Raw genomic sequence first — 14237 nt, 5'->3', positions numbered from 1 at the left:
ATCGAGAGCAAAACACTGGTTATTATTTTTAACAGCTTACACCATCCCCCGGGGGTTCAAATTAGGTAAAGAAACCAGGTCATGGATTCTGTGGTGCAGAGGTGACCGCACTCCCTAAGCCACCTGGCCAACTCCTCAACGTAACACAAAGCCACCTGGCCAACTCCTCAACATAACACAAAGCCACCTGGCCAACTCCTCAACATAACACAAAGCCACCTGGCCAACTCCTCAACGTAAAACAAGCCACTCGGCCAACTCCTCAACGTAAAACAAGCCACTCGGCCAACTCCTCAACGTAACACAAAGAACAAGGGAACTAAGCCTAGCCAATATTTTTTTCCCACAGGTATGACTAGCCCGTTTTTTTTCTTTTTTCCCCAGGTGCGAATTTCCACGGCACAACAATGCTGACAATGGACTTCTGTGAAGACCAAACATGGTCCTCGTGGCAAAACTGGGATGGTGCTAGGGGGTTCAAATTACGTAGACTAGGCCAGGTCCAGTAAAGTGCTTGGCCATGAAGCAGTGGAGAGTGTCCACAATTTTTGTCAGCTTTTGTTCACACTTTCGGCTGAGAGTCAGAGGGGGGATGGAGAAAAATAGTTGAGTTTTATCCGCGTAGCATAGCAATGGTAGGAGAAACCATGTGAGTATATTACATTGCTGAGCGACTTGGTGTACAGAGAGAACAGGAGAGGGCCTAGATCTGAGCTCTGGTAGACACCAGTAGAGAGACCATGTGGCGCAGACACAGATCCCCTTCATGTCATCTTGTTCAAACCACCATTTAAGTTATACTTACAAGTTACTTACAAAAAAGGATTTCCAAGAAAAACTAAATTGAGGCTTGATCTGTGTTCTGATGAGGTTTTCCATTACATCGCTCTGCAAAGATGGTACATTATGGTACCATGCCCTATTGTATAGCAATCTACTGCCATGTGTGCTGTGCTGTTGTCTGATAGCCGCCTCTCTCGCAGACAGAGCCCCACTAGACGGATGTGACGGGGAGAAGATGAATGGAGCACTATCTCTTATCATTGACTGTTTGTCTCTCTCCACGCTCACTGGCGTACTATCCCCGCCCTGTGTGTGTGTCTCTGCTTGTTGTTGATTTATCACAGTCTGTCTGATTGTGTGCCTTGTCTATGGAGGGAGGCCTATTATGGATTGTGCTTACAGTATATCGTGTGTGTGTGTGTGTGTGTGTGTGTGTGTGTGTGTGTGTATAAGCTTGACTGGCGTTGCATTATGCTACCTTATCTACACCAGTAGATAACATCATGTGTGAGAAAATGTACAGTATTAAATTAAGTACCCTTTAATATAGCCTGGACCACATGGATTTTTTGTTGTTGCCAGTTTCTGGTGTCTTGTGGTGGAAAACTGAGCAAGTCGACCATAACCCTTCAACCCTGTTACCAATAGATCGGCTAGAAATGTTTTAACAATGTCAGTTTCTTTGGTAAAGCTTGCCTTGCATTCAGTTGCCCCTCCCTGTTGCACACAACAAGCTTCCATTCCCCCTGTCACAAGGGGATTAATGACTTTTAAGATGAGGTCGTCAGCCCTGTTACGGTCAGCCCTGTTACGGTCAGCCCTGTTACGGTCAGCCCTGTTACTTTATAAACAAAACATTTTGGGGGGAGTTTCTGTTAAAATGAAAATAAATAAATCATAAGATTCCATGTCAATTCGCGATGCAGAATAATAGTCCTATTACGTATGTATGACAGCTAGGGCCAGGCAATGAATTATATCTACCGCAACCCTTTAAAGACAGAACACAGTTCAGTAACATGTCCATAATTGATTACTTTTTAGACAAAAAAAAAAAGTGTCATGTAATTCTCTGCTCTTGCATGTAATGTTGCCTCCTTGACAACAACAAACGTTGCTGATTTGATGTCCTGCTATGTTTTTTTTTATGATAAGGTAGCTAAATGTCCGTTCATTCTACTAAATGTCTTGTTAAGTCGTAATGTATAACAAACTTTGACAGTTTGACAGTTCTGTTTACCTAGTGATGAAAGCGGCATTACTTTACAGACAAGTAAAATGCTGTTCATGTCTCCAGAGGTTTTCTGTCAGCTTTTAAAAAAAGCCATAGTGTAGCCTACCCTAACAGACAAACATGTCATAGCCTGGTGGCATGGTCTACATCACAGCGTTTATCTCCCCCCAAAGTGCTCTGGCTGGCTGGCCCTTAATGCGACTGTAAATCAGGCTCTGTCTGGTCTGGGCCGGAGGTGCTCTGCCAGGCACCCCCTCTCTGCCATAGCTTACGTCTGCCAGGAGAGCTCCCCTTAGTTATGCTTTATGGTAATTTAGCCGACTGGCCTGCCATTCATCACTCACACAGTACATGTTCAACCACAGCTCAGAGCTCCGCCACCCCCTGCACTCAGGAGAAGCAGCTTCCAGGAATGGTGGATTGTGGGGGGTGGAGGTGGAGATGAGGGTGAAATGTATCAACTCGAGGCTGGATGGGGTATCAGGAGATGTACAGTACCAGTCAAAAGTTTGGACACCTACTCATTCAATGTTTTTTTCTTTTATTTGTACTATTTTGTACATTTTAGAATAATAGTGAAGACATCAAAACCATGAAATAACACACATGGAATAATGTAGTAAATAAATAAATGTAGTAACCAAAAAAGTGTTAAACAAATCAAAATATACTTTATATTTGAGATTCTTGAAAGTAGCAACCCTTTGCCTTGACGATAGCTTTGAACACTCTTGGCATTCTCTCAAGTGTTTTATGAGGTCACCTGGAATGCATTTTGATTAACAGGTGTGCCTTGTTAATTTGCGGAATTTCTTTCCTTCTTAATGCGTTTGAGCCAATCAGGTAGGGGTTGGTAATTCAGAAGAGAGCCCTATTTGGTAAAAGACCAAGTCCCTATTATGACAAGAACAGCTCAAATAAGCAAAGAGAAATGACAGGATGGGACAGGATTACTTTGACATGGTCAGTCAGTGTGGAAAAATGTCAAGAACTTTTAAAGTTTAGTCGCAAACACCATCAAGCGCTATGATGAAACTGGTTCTCATGAGGACCGCCATAGGAAAGGAAGACCCAGAGTTACCTCTGTTGCAGAGGATAAGTTCATTAGAAGTACCAGTCTCAGAAATTGCAGCCCAAATAATTGCTTCACAGAGTTCAAGTAACAGACACATCTAAACATAAACTGTTCAGAGGAGACTGCGTGAATCAGGCATTCATGGTTAAATTACTGCAAAGGAACCACTACTAAAGGACACCCATAAGAAGAAGACTTGCTTGGGCCAAGAAACACGAGCAATGGACATTAGATCGGTGGAAATCAGTCCTTTTGGTATGAGTCCAAATTTGAGATTTTTGGTTCCAATCGCTGTGTCTTTGTGAGATGCAGAGTAGGTGAATGGATGACCTCTGCATATGTGGTTCCCACCGTGAAGCATGGAGGCTGTGGTGTGGTGGTGCTTTGCTAGTGACACTGTTAGTTATTTATAATTCAAGGCACACTTAACCAGCATGAATACCACAGCATTCTGAAGTGATACGCCATCCCCTCTGGTTTGCGCTTAGTGGGACTATCATTTGTTTTTCAACAGGACAATGATCAAACACACCTCCAGACAGTGTAAGGGCAATTTAACCAAGAATGAGGATGATGGAGTTCTGCATCAGGTGACCTGGACTCCACAATCACCTGACCTCAACCCAATTGAGATGGTTTGGGATGAGTTGGACCGCAGAGTGAAGGAAAAGGAGCCAACAAGTGCTCAGCATATGTGGAAACTCCTTCAAGACTGTTGGAAACGTATTCCAGGTGATGCTGATTGAAAATGCCAAGAGCGTATACAGCTGTAATCAAGGCAAAGGGTGGCTACTTTGAAGAATCTAAAATATATTTGATATTTGTTTAACACTTTTTTTTTTTCATACATGATTCCTTATGTTATTTCATACTTTTGATGTCTTAACTATTATTCTACAATGTAGAAAAATAGTAAAACAAAGAGTAACCCTTGAATGAGTAGGTATGTCCAAGCTTTTGACTGGTACTGTATATTATGTTTACTGGTATAAGATGTCTGTTAGTGGAAAGAAACTGATTCATGGAACTGAACTTTTTCTCTTTCTCTCTGCCTTTCTGTGTTCTCTCTTTCTCACTCACTCACTCTCTCTCTCAATCTCCCTACATGTCCTTTTCTCTGCCCTGCAGCACTGCAAAGTATAATGTCCTCACCTTCCTACCTCGGTTCCTCTACTCTCAGTTCAGAAGGGCTGCCAACTCCTTCTTCCTCTTCATCGCTCTCCTGCAGGTAAGACAGATGATTTGTATTGGTTGCTAGAGCTTTGCCATCTGTAGTAAAGGTTACATTAATATTCAAACACACTGAATACCCCACATGCATTCCCAAACTTAATACACACACTACTGAAAAATACATGTGGGAGCGTGAGTGTCCCTCTTTAAAGGAATTTAGTGTTTTACTTCCTCAACACACATCATTCCACACATCAGATGCTTTAAAAATGCACCACAACTATATGTCAGTGGTTTACCAGACATGAGTTGTAGCAGAGGACAAACAAAGATTCCTAACACAGACCAGCACTCACATGGATAGCGTGGAAATATTCTCATTTGGATGGTGGCGCTGGGATTTGTGTGGCTATATCAGGGTTGTGTTCATTAGGCACCAAACGGATGAAAATGGACCGAAACATGGATGGACTACCTGGGCTTGACCAATAAGAAATGCTTATTTTAGTTTTCTGTTGCGAAACTAATCAAAACATTTTCCTTTGCGTGCCCCAATGAACATGACTCTGTCGTATTAACTTTGATTTCTCCAGAATGTGGCATAATAGACCAGAGGAAATCCACAATCTACTAAAAGTTCAGAGTGATTACGCTTAACCTCACAGAACCTTAGTGTGAATCTAAAAAAAAATAACTCTTTCCTAGAAGTTCAAAGCTCCACGGAGCCGATTAGGACAATGGATTCAGGGCAAGACTTAAACCTCAATCTTTTATCACTCTGGATTCTGCTAACTAATGCAACGGTAATGAGAGCTGACTAACACAGCGTTAATGAGAACGTTTGACACTAAATGTGACTGTTTCAGGAAACTAGGTGTATGTTCGGGTCATTACTTCACAGGAGAGCGGTTTGTATGTCAATGTTTTTTGCAGAAATGCCTTCTTGGAACATGTTAACTTTCATGGGCCTTTAATAACTAACTTGTATGCCATCTGTAAATACTAATCAAATTGTTAAAGTACGAGCCTAGTCGGTTTAGCCACAGCAACCCTCCCGCTAGCCATGATTGGCTGAGATAATGAGTGGGCTGGACATTCCGAGAGATGAGTTTGGATTGGTCTGCCATATAGCACACTTCTGTCTATTTGAGCTGGTCAGTATGTGTAGGGAATCCTGTCTAACGCTGCTTTAACCTTTTGCAACGAGCAAACCCGTATCCGGGAGCGTAATCATAGCCTCAAATGCATTAGCATAACGCAACGGACATAAATACCCCTATAAACTTTTCCTATTCATGAAAATCGCAAATGATATGAAATAAATATATTAAAACACAAGCTTAGCCTTTTGTTAACAACACTGTCATCTCAGATTTTCAAAATATGCGTTACAGCCAACGCTAGACAAGCATTTGTGTAAGTTTATCATGGCATAATGCTATGCTAGGCTCTGCTGGCAGCAGGCAACATTTTCACAAAAATAAGAAAAGCAACCAGATTAAATTATTTAACCTTTGAAAAACTTCAGATGCTTTCACTCAGGAGACTCCCAGTTAGATTGCAAATGTTCCTTTTTTCCAAAAATATTATTTTTGTAGGCGAAATAGCTCCCGTTTGTTCATCATGCTTGGCTGAGAAATCGACCCTAAAATGCTATAACTATAACTCCAAACATTTTCCAAAATTTGCTCCATAATATCGACAGAAACACGGCAAACGTTGTTTAGGATCCATCCTCAAGGTGTTTTTAACAAATATATTTGATAATATATCCGTCGAGGCAGTTGGTTTCTCATAAGAAGCGATTGGAAAAATGGCTACCTCAGTATTTTACGCAAGGTTTTCTGCGTGAGACACCATGTGACCGACCACATGCCATATATGGTCCCTTACAGCTATTCTTCAAGGGAAATGCCTAACAAGACGTCACAATGCTGTAGACACCTTGGGGAAAACGTATGCTCATTCGTAGCTCATTCACAGCCATATAAGGAGTCATTGGCATGAGGCGGTTTAAAAAAATGGGGCACTTCCTGGTTGGCTTTTTATCTGGGTTTCGCCTGTAACATCAGTTCTGTGGCACTCACAGACAATATCTTTGCAGTTTTGGAAACGTCAGTGTCTTCTTTCCAAAGCTGTCAATTTTATGCATAGTCGAGCATCTTTTCGTGACAAAATATCTTGTTTAAAACGAGAATGTTTTTCATCTAAAAATTTAAATAGCGCCCCCTAAATCCAACTGGTTAAAAAAATTATATTGGGTAGTAAAACTTAACAAAACAACTCCACTATGCAAGTATTCATTTCAATGGAATGTCACTGCAACAACTGTTTCAGAGCACTCTCGTCTGAGAGTGCCAGAGCGCTGAATAACTGATGAATTTACGAACGCTCAACACCCGTTGAATATGGCCGGTGTCAGTAAACATTGGCAAAAAAGTGTAATTACATTGTTGCCAGGAGCACAGTTGGTCACCAATGCTATGGATAACATGAAAACAGCCAAACCAGCTTTGCTAGGGTGAGTAAAATGGTCAGAGTTTGGGTGGGGGCTAAAGCTTAAGATGATTCTTATGGCATTACACACGATCAGTGTGAACCAGAATGAGCTGTACAAAGAAAATGTAAACAACACAGGACGTCTTATTTAATGAAAGGGGTTGCAGTCTGTCGTAAGCGTTCATCCATGTATATAGGAAAGAGTCTAGCTACATTTTCAGATATTATAGATTTCTTATTTTGTGCAAGTTTTCATTGCAAGTTAAAGCTTACTGTTAGCCATCTAACGTCAACTAGCTAGCTGACTCGCTAGTTAACGTTACGTTTTTGATCTGTGTGTAGTAATATCTCAGAATTCCATTTCACATTGCTAGTTATAGCCTGATGTTAGCTAGCTAACATTGAACCTATTTGATTCACTTCAGCTAGCTATGACAATCGGTTTGTATTGGTAATACTCTATGGATTGGGATTATGGTTCATTGTTTAGCTAGCTAGCTACATGTCTAAAAAAAAAATAGACCCCAAGTTAAAGCTTACTGTTAGTTAGCTAGCTGACGTTTGCGGCAGGCTGTGACACAGCCTGGGATCGGACCCAGGTCTGTAGTGCCTTAGACCACTGCACCACTCGGGAAGCCTGAATTGTGTTTTTTTTTACATTTGTTAAAAGTAGAGACAAATAACTAGGAAATTGTATAGCATACACTGCAGTTGAAGAACAATGGGGAAAGTAATTCTGCTTTGAAAGTTGATAAACTTGTAAACTCATGTTTGAGAAAATGACCCTGGAATGTTTTGGTATACCTACTGGTGAGCTCTTTGTCTACACCCATTCTGCATCGTTTACACCCTCTTAAGCCTTAGCCTCACCCATCTCTTTAAGGATTCAAATGTGAGGCCATTTGCTAAACAGAGTGATTGGTTTAGTAAACAACCTAATATTTTAAGACTAAAAGTGGTGAAAGTAGTAGCCTACAATAAGGAAAAACTCCCGGTAAAAATACACTATCTAGTCCAAGAAGCAGTGCTGCTTGGCAGGGTCGTGTTTCAGAGGATGCATGGCTCTAAACGTTAGCCTCTCCCAAGTCCGTATGGGAGTTGCAGCGATGGGACAGACTGTAACTACCAATTGGATATCACGAAATTGGGGATAAAAAGTACAACAACAAAAAACTTTCTTTTTTTTTTGCTACAGAAGATCGAGGCGGTCAGTCACAGATCTTGACATCTTGATTGCTAATAATAAGCAAAACAATTTGGGACTAAATCTACAATGGACTAGTGAAACAAATACCAAAATAATGTTTTTGGGTAGAATTTCTTTAATAGTAGCTATGTAAAGTTAAAACTAATTAATTATATTATTCATTATACTGCATGACCGTGTCCTGCAGTCTTTGTAAAAGTGTTCAATGGGCGCCTTGGAGAGACTCACAATAAATCTCCCATTCCCCTTCTATGAATCTTGACTAGCATACCATCCATCTCAACCTAGAAAGAGCCAGTGACACTGTGTGTGCTTACAGTATGTCAGCGAGCCCTACCCTTTCATGTCCCAGAACACTGACTGCATCCCAAAGGACACCCTATTCCCTATTTAGTGCACTAGTTTACATAAGTATTCAGACCCTTTGCTGAGCTCAGGTGCATCCTGTTTCCACAACTTTGATTGGAGTCCACCTGTTGTAAATTAAATTGATTGGACATGATTTGGAAAGGTACACACCTGTCTATATAAGGTCCCACAATTGACACTGCATGTCAGGACAAAAACTAGGTTGAGGCACAGATCTGGGGAAGGGTACCAAAACATTTCTGCAGTATTGAAGGTCCACAAGGACACAGTAGCCTCCATCGTTCTTAAATGAAAGAAGTTTGAAACCATCAAGTCTTCCTAGAGCTGGCCGCCTGGCCAAACTGAGCAATCGGGGAAGAAGGGCCTTGGTCAGGGATTTGACCAAGAACCCGATGGTCACTCTGACAGAGCTCCAGAGTTCCTCTGTGGAGATGGGAGAACCTTCCAGAAGGACAGCCATCTCTGCAGCACTTCAGGTAGAGTGGCCAGACGAAAGCCACTCCTCCGTAAAAGCACATGACAGCCTGCTTGGGGTTTGCACTGTACACGGACTGACTGATTGATTAAACGATGCAACCCCAGTGTCCCCTGGCCTGTCTCCTGTCCCTCTAATGACCCCCTAGTGGGTCGCTTCTGGTGACCTCTGCTTGACAAACAGCCCTCTGCCAAGCTCAGTGTCAGAAGGTTGTCCCAAAGGGTGTCACCTGGAGCTTCATCAAGTGTGTGTGTTTGTGTGCAGATATGAGTGATCACCATGGGATGCTCTTGGGGGAGAAAACTTACTTCCAAGAGTGCTGGCTTGGTCAATACTGACTGAACAGGTGCTACACTGTAGCTAGATATTCATGGGATCGCTAGATATGTTTTATTTCAATATCAGCCTGTAGGCACTGGACAAAAAATAGTGCACTATAAAGGGAATAGGATGCCATTTAGGATGCCTATGTGATTCAGTGATGTTTGATTTTGAACTGGGACGTGTGCTTTTCCTTTTAGCAAATTCCGGATGTGTCGCCCACGGGTCGCTGGACAACTCTGGTGCCGCTCCTCTTCATCCTGGTGGTGGCAGCAGTCAAGGAGTTCATTGAGGATCTGGTGAGGGAACACTACCATCACTGAACACTGGGCAACACTACCATCACTGAACACTGGGCAACACTACCATCACTGAACACTGGGCAACACTACCATCACTGAACACTGGGCAACACTACCATCACTGAACACTGGGCAACACTACCATCACTGAACACTGGGCAACACTACCATCACTGAACACTGGGGAACACTACCATCACTGAACACTGGGGGAACGCTACCAACACTGAACACTGGGGGAACGCTACCAACACTAAACACTGGGGGAACGCTACCAACACTGAACACTGGGGGAACGCTACCAACACTGAACACTGGGGGAACGCTACCAACACTGAACACTGGGGGAACGCTACCAACACTGAACACTGGGGGAACGCTACCAACACTGAACACTGGGGGAACGCTACCAACACTGAACACTGGGGGAACACTTAACTCAAATTGCCCCTTTGATACCTTAGTCTGACATTAACAGCACCTGTGTGTTTTCAAGGCTTTTAAAGATGCGTTAAAGGTTTTGTATAATTTCAGCCAGTTGTTTTGAAAGTAGCACTCACAAACCAAAACGGGTCCCCGAAAGTTGTGTACATCATCCAATTGGTATGATATGTTATGAATTCCAATTTGTACAAAATTGTAACATATATTGTAAGTGCTTAAAATCCCTTTCAATCTCTTTAAGTCTTCTGACCTCAATGGAACCTAAATTAGCCTAAGGCTGAATAAAAATGAATAAAAAGTAGGCTAATGGTTAACCGTATTGCCTAAAGGACATAATGCATTGTCAAGGAAGAATCTGTTGCATTTGAGCGTTTGTGTGAGACTGGCACACTTCTAGACTTTATCAATAGAAAAAAAAATGATTTCAGTATTAGGCAAGATGTTTGCCTGCCTTGATTGAATTGACCATACTCTAACTCAATACGGTAGCCACTGTAAATGGATGAGAGTGAATAGATGTTCAGTTGCACGGTCTGCTTGGTATTGTTGGATTCAGGCCACTTGTCCTTTGAGCGTTCTGTATGGGATTCCTTGAGCAGAGAGGAGACCTTGTGGTGATGGGAACACAGCAGGACACAGGCACACACAGACTGGACCGGTCACAGCTGGGCACTGCACTGGGCTACTCAGTCCATAAATTAGCCTATATAAGTTAATGCACAGAAACAGTTGTGTCCATTTGCTGAAATTCATGTTGATTAACAGATGTTTGAAAATGTGGACCAGCATTTAGGCCTGTCTATATTTTGAAGGTTAACACATTTTGCTTCAGTTTCAAATACCAAGCGTCAGAATGTATTTTTTTTTTTTTACACATTTCTCAAGACCCATTGCCAATAGTGAATTGAATTCACTACTGTACCAAGCCAGAGTATGCTGCACTTTTTAGCTGTGCCCCTGCAATGCGATCCTCTCTGCCTAGCCCAGCTCCCAGTGGACTGTAATAGTTATCCTATAACGTTAGCAATGTTGTCTTTATATCTGGCATCTAGTGGTGAAGTGACCAGCGCAGCAATTTACACCCAGGCCTCTCGTGATAAATATTGGAGCAGCAATATTAGGATGAAGGTCACCTGCACCACGCCCACCCCCTGTCCCCTTCCCATCGGCTCCCAATGATTAAACGGCCGACTCAATGATTGACCCGCATGCTTCATAAAACATTCATCATCGATCCATCAGTCACATCTCAGTATCCCCTCATAGCTTTGTTCTGAACTAATCACTATATGAAATAAATAGGCCTGCATTGTATAGGCAACACAAGTGTGTGTGTGTATTTTAGGAGCCCTGTATACGCTGTGCTTTTGTTATTTCATGCTTGAGCAGATGCAGTGTCTTCGGAAAGTATTCAGACCCCTTAACCTTTTCCACATTTTGTTAGGTCACAGCCTTATTCTAAAATTGATTTATGAGGATTTAAAAAAAATCTACACACTATACCCCATGATGACGAAGCAAAAACTGTTTTTTAGAAATGTTAATTTATTAAAAATTAAAAATGGAAATGGCACATTTTACATAAGTATTCAGACCCTTTACTCAGTACTTTTGTTGAAGCATCTTTGGCAGCAATTACAGCCTCAAGTCTTCTTGGGTATGACACTACTAGCTTGGCACCTGTATTTGGGGAGTTTTTCCCATTCTCCTCAAGCTCTGTCAGGTTGGATGGGGAGTGTGGCTGCACAGCTATATTCTGGTCTCTCCAGAGATGTTTGATTGGGTTCAAGTCTGGGCTCTGGCAGGGCCACTCAAGGACATTGAGACTTGTCCCGAAGCCACTCCTGTGTTGTCTTGGCTGTGTGCTAGGGTCGTTGTCCTGTTGGAAGGTGAACCTTTGCCCCAGTCTGAGGTCCTGAGTGCTCTGGAGCAGGTTTTCATATGTTGTAGTGCTGCAGCCGGACAACGTTGCTGTAGTGCTGCAGCTGGACAACGTTGCTGTAGTGCTGCAGCCGGGCAACGCCGCTGCAGCTGGTGGGTGAGAGCCAGTGCTCCTCCACGTGACATACAGCCACATTCATTAGCCACTCCAGCACATTGCATGGATATTGAATTATATGTAATTCTATTGTATTTCTGAGTGAATGTGAAAAAGCAGGAGTGAGGGGGAGACAATGTGGAGCACATCTAAGGCAACCTGTAATGATGTGCAATTCCTCAAGGGACTCAACAAAGAGTACGCTTAGTTGCGTTTGGTGCACATCAAAACCTCAGCGGTATAGTTTCCAACTCACAAAGGCATTTGAGTCTTTACTTTTCTTCATGCCTGAAGAATGTTGGCTGTCTGATGGAGGGATACTGGTAGGCTACACCTCAGATATTTGAAGGGTATTTAAGTTGCAGCCGGGTAATGTTACTGTAGGGCTGCAGCCGGGTAATGTTACTGTAGGGCTGCAGCCGGGTAATGTTACTGTAGGGCTGCAGCTGGGTAATGTTACTGTAGGGCTGCAGCCGGGTAATGTTACTGTAGTGTTCAGAATCAATCAATCAAATGTATTTATAAAGCCCTTCTTACGTCAGCTGATGTCACAAAGTGCTGTACAGAAACCCAGCCTAAAACACCAAACGGCAATCAATGCAGGTGTAGAAGTACAGTGGCTAGGAAAAACTCCCTAGAAAGGCCAGAACCTAGGAAGAAACCTAGAGAGGAACATGGCTATGAGGGGTGGCCAGTCCTCTTCTGGCTGTGCCGGGTGGAGATTATAACAGAACATGGCCAAGATGTTCAAATGATCATAGATGACCAGCAGGGTCAAATAAAAATAATCACAGTGGTTGTAGAGGGTGCAACAGGTCAGCACCTCAGGCTATGAAAAGCCAACTGATATTTACTCCTATCATTGAGTATCTCTACCGCTCTTGCTGTCTATAGAAAGTTGAAAACAGCAGGTCTGGGACAGATAGCACGTCCAGGGAACAGGTCAGGGTTCCATAGCCGCAGGCAGAACAGTTGAAACTGGAGCAGCAGCATGGCCACGTGGACTGGGGACAGCAAGGAGTCATTGGCAGCGATTTGGCAGCGATTACAGCCTCGAGTCTTCTTGGGTATGACTACAAGCTTGGCACACCTGTATTTGGGGAGTTTCTCCCATTCTTCTCTGAAGATCCTCTCAAGCTCTGTCAGGTTGGATGGAGAGCGTCGCTGCACAGCTATTTTCAAATCTCTCCAGAAATGTTTGTTTGGGTTCTGGCTGGGCCACTCAAGGACATTTAGAGTCTTGTCCCGAAGCCACTCCTGCGTTGTCTTGGCTGTGTGGTCACGGTTGTTGTCCTGTTGGAAGGTGAACCTTTGCCTGAGCGCTCTGGAACAGGTTTTCATCAAGGATCTCTCTCTACTGTGCTCCGTTCATCTTTCAGTCTCCCAGTCCCTGCCGCTGAAAAACATCCCCACAGCATGATGCTGCCACCACCATGCTTCACCGTATGTGCCTTTCACTGAGGAGTGGCTTTCGTCTGGTCAGTATACCATTAAGGCCTTTATTGGTGGAGAGCTGCAGAGATGATAGTCCTTCTGGAAGGTTCCTCCAACTCCACAGAGGAACTCTAGAGCTCTGTCAGAAGGACCATTGAGTCTTGGAGTCCCTGACCAAGTCCCTGACCAAGGCCCTTCTCCCCCGATTGCTTAGTTTGGCCAGGTGGCCAGCTCTAGGAAGATTTTTGGTAGTTCCAAACCTCTTCCATTTAAGAATGTTGGAGGCCACTGTGTTCTTGTGGACATCCAATGCTGCAGACATGTTTTGGTACCCTTCCTCAGCTCTGTGCCTCAACACAATCCTGTCTCGGAGCTCCACTTACAATTCCTTTGACCTCACCACTTGTTTTTTTCTCTGACATGCAATATTAACTGTGGGACCTTATAGACAAGTGTGTGCTTTTCCAAATCATGTCCAATCAATTGGATTTACCACAGGTGGACTCCAAGTTGTAGACACATCAAGGATGATCAGTGGAAAAAACCTGAGCTCAATTTCAAGTGTCATAGCAAATGGTCTGAATACTTTTTAGGTAAATTGGGTATCGCTGTTTTATTTTTTATACATTATCAAAAATGTCTAAACCTGTTTACACTTTGTCATTATGGGGTATTGTGTGTGGTTTTGATATGTAAAAAAAAATATTGAATACATTTGAGATTAACGCTGGAGGGGTCTGAGTACTTTTCAATGCACTGTAAATACATGGGTAGATGAATACAATTCTAGCCAAACATGCAAATATTCATTAATCAGACCTTTACTATGACTTAATCAAGAAGCAGGCTGTATGATATTTAGCCTACATCATAAATCATCTGT

At 42.9% G+C, this 14237-nt stretch overlaps 1 protein-coding gene across 4 annotated transcripts in view; it reads left to right on the top strand.

Annotated features, from left to right (window-relative positions):
* The window catches only part of LOC139366421 (ATPase phospholipid transporting 8A1), a 195705-nt gene that overhangs the window by 61986 nt on the left and 119482 nt on the right, over positions 1 to 14237 (top strand). For all 4 annotated transcript variants that reach the window (XM_071103888.1, XM_071103891.1, XM_071103892.1 and 1 more), the window contains exons 3-4: positions 4221 to 4320; positions 9337 to 9435. In XM_071103888.1, coding sequence (XP_070959989.1) covers positions 4221 to 4320; positions 9337 to 9435 — 199 coding nt within the window. The remainder of the gene's footprint in view (positions 1 to 4220; positions 4321 to 9336; positions 9436 to 14237) is intronic.

This window comes from Oncorhynchus clarkii, chromosome 14 (genome assembly GCF_045791955.1).
Source record: "Oncorhynchus clarkii lewisi isolate Uvic-CL-2024 chromosome 14, UVic_Ocla_1.0, whole genome shotgun sequence".
Taxonomy (NCBI): Eukaryota; Metazoa; Chordata; class Actinopteri; order Salmoniformes; family Salmonidae; genus Oncorhynchus; species Oncorhynchus clarkii.
This window is presented reverse-complemented; position numbering and strand designations above follow the sequence as displayed.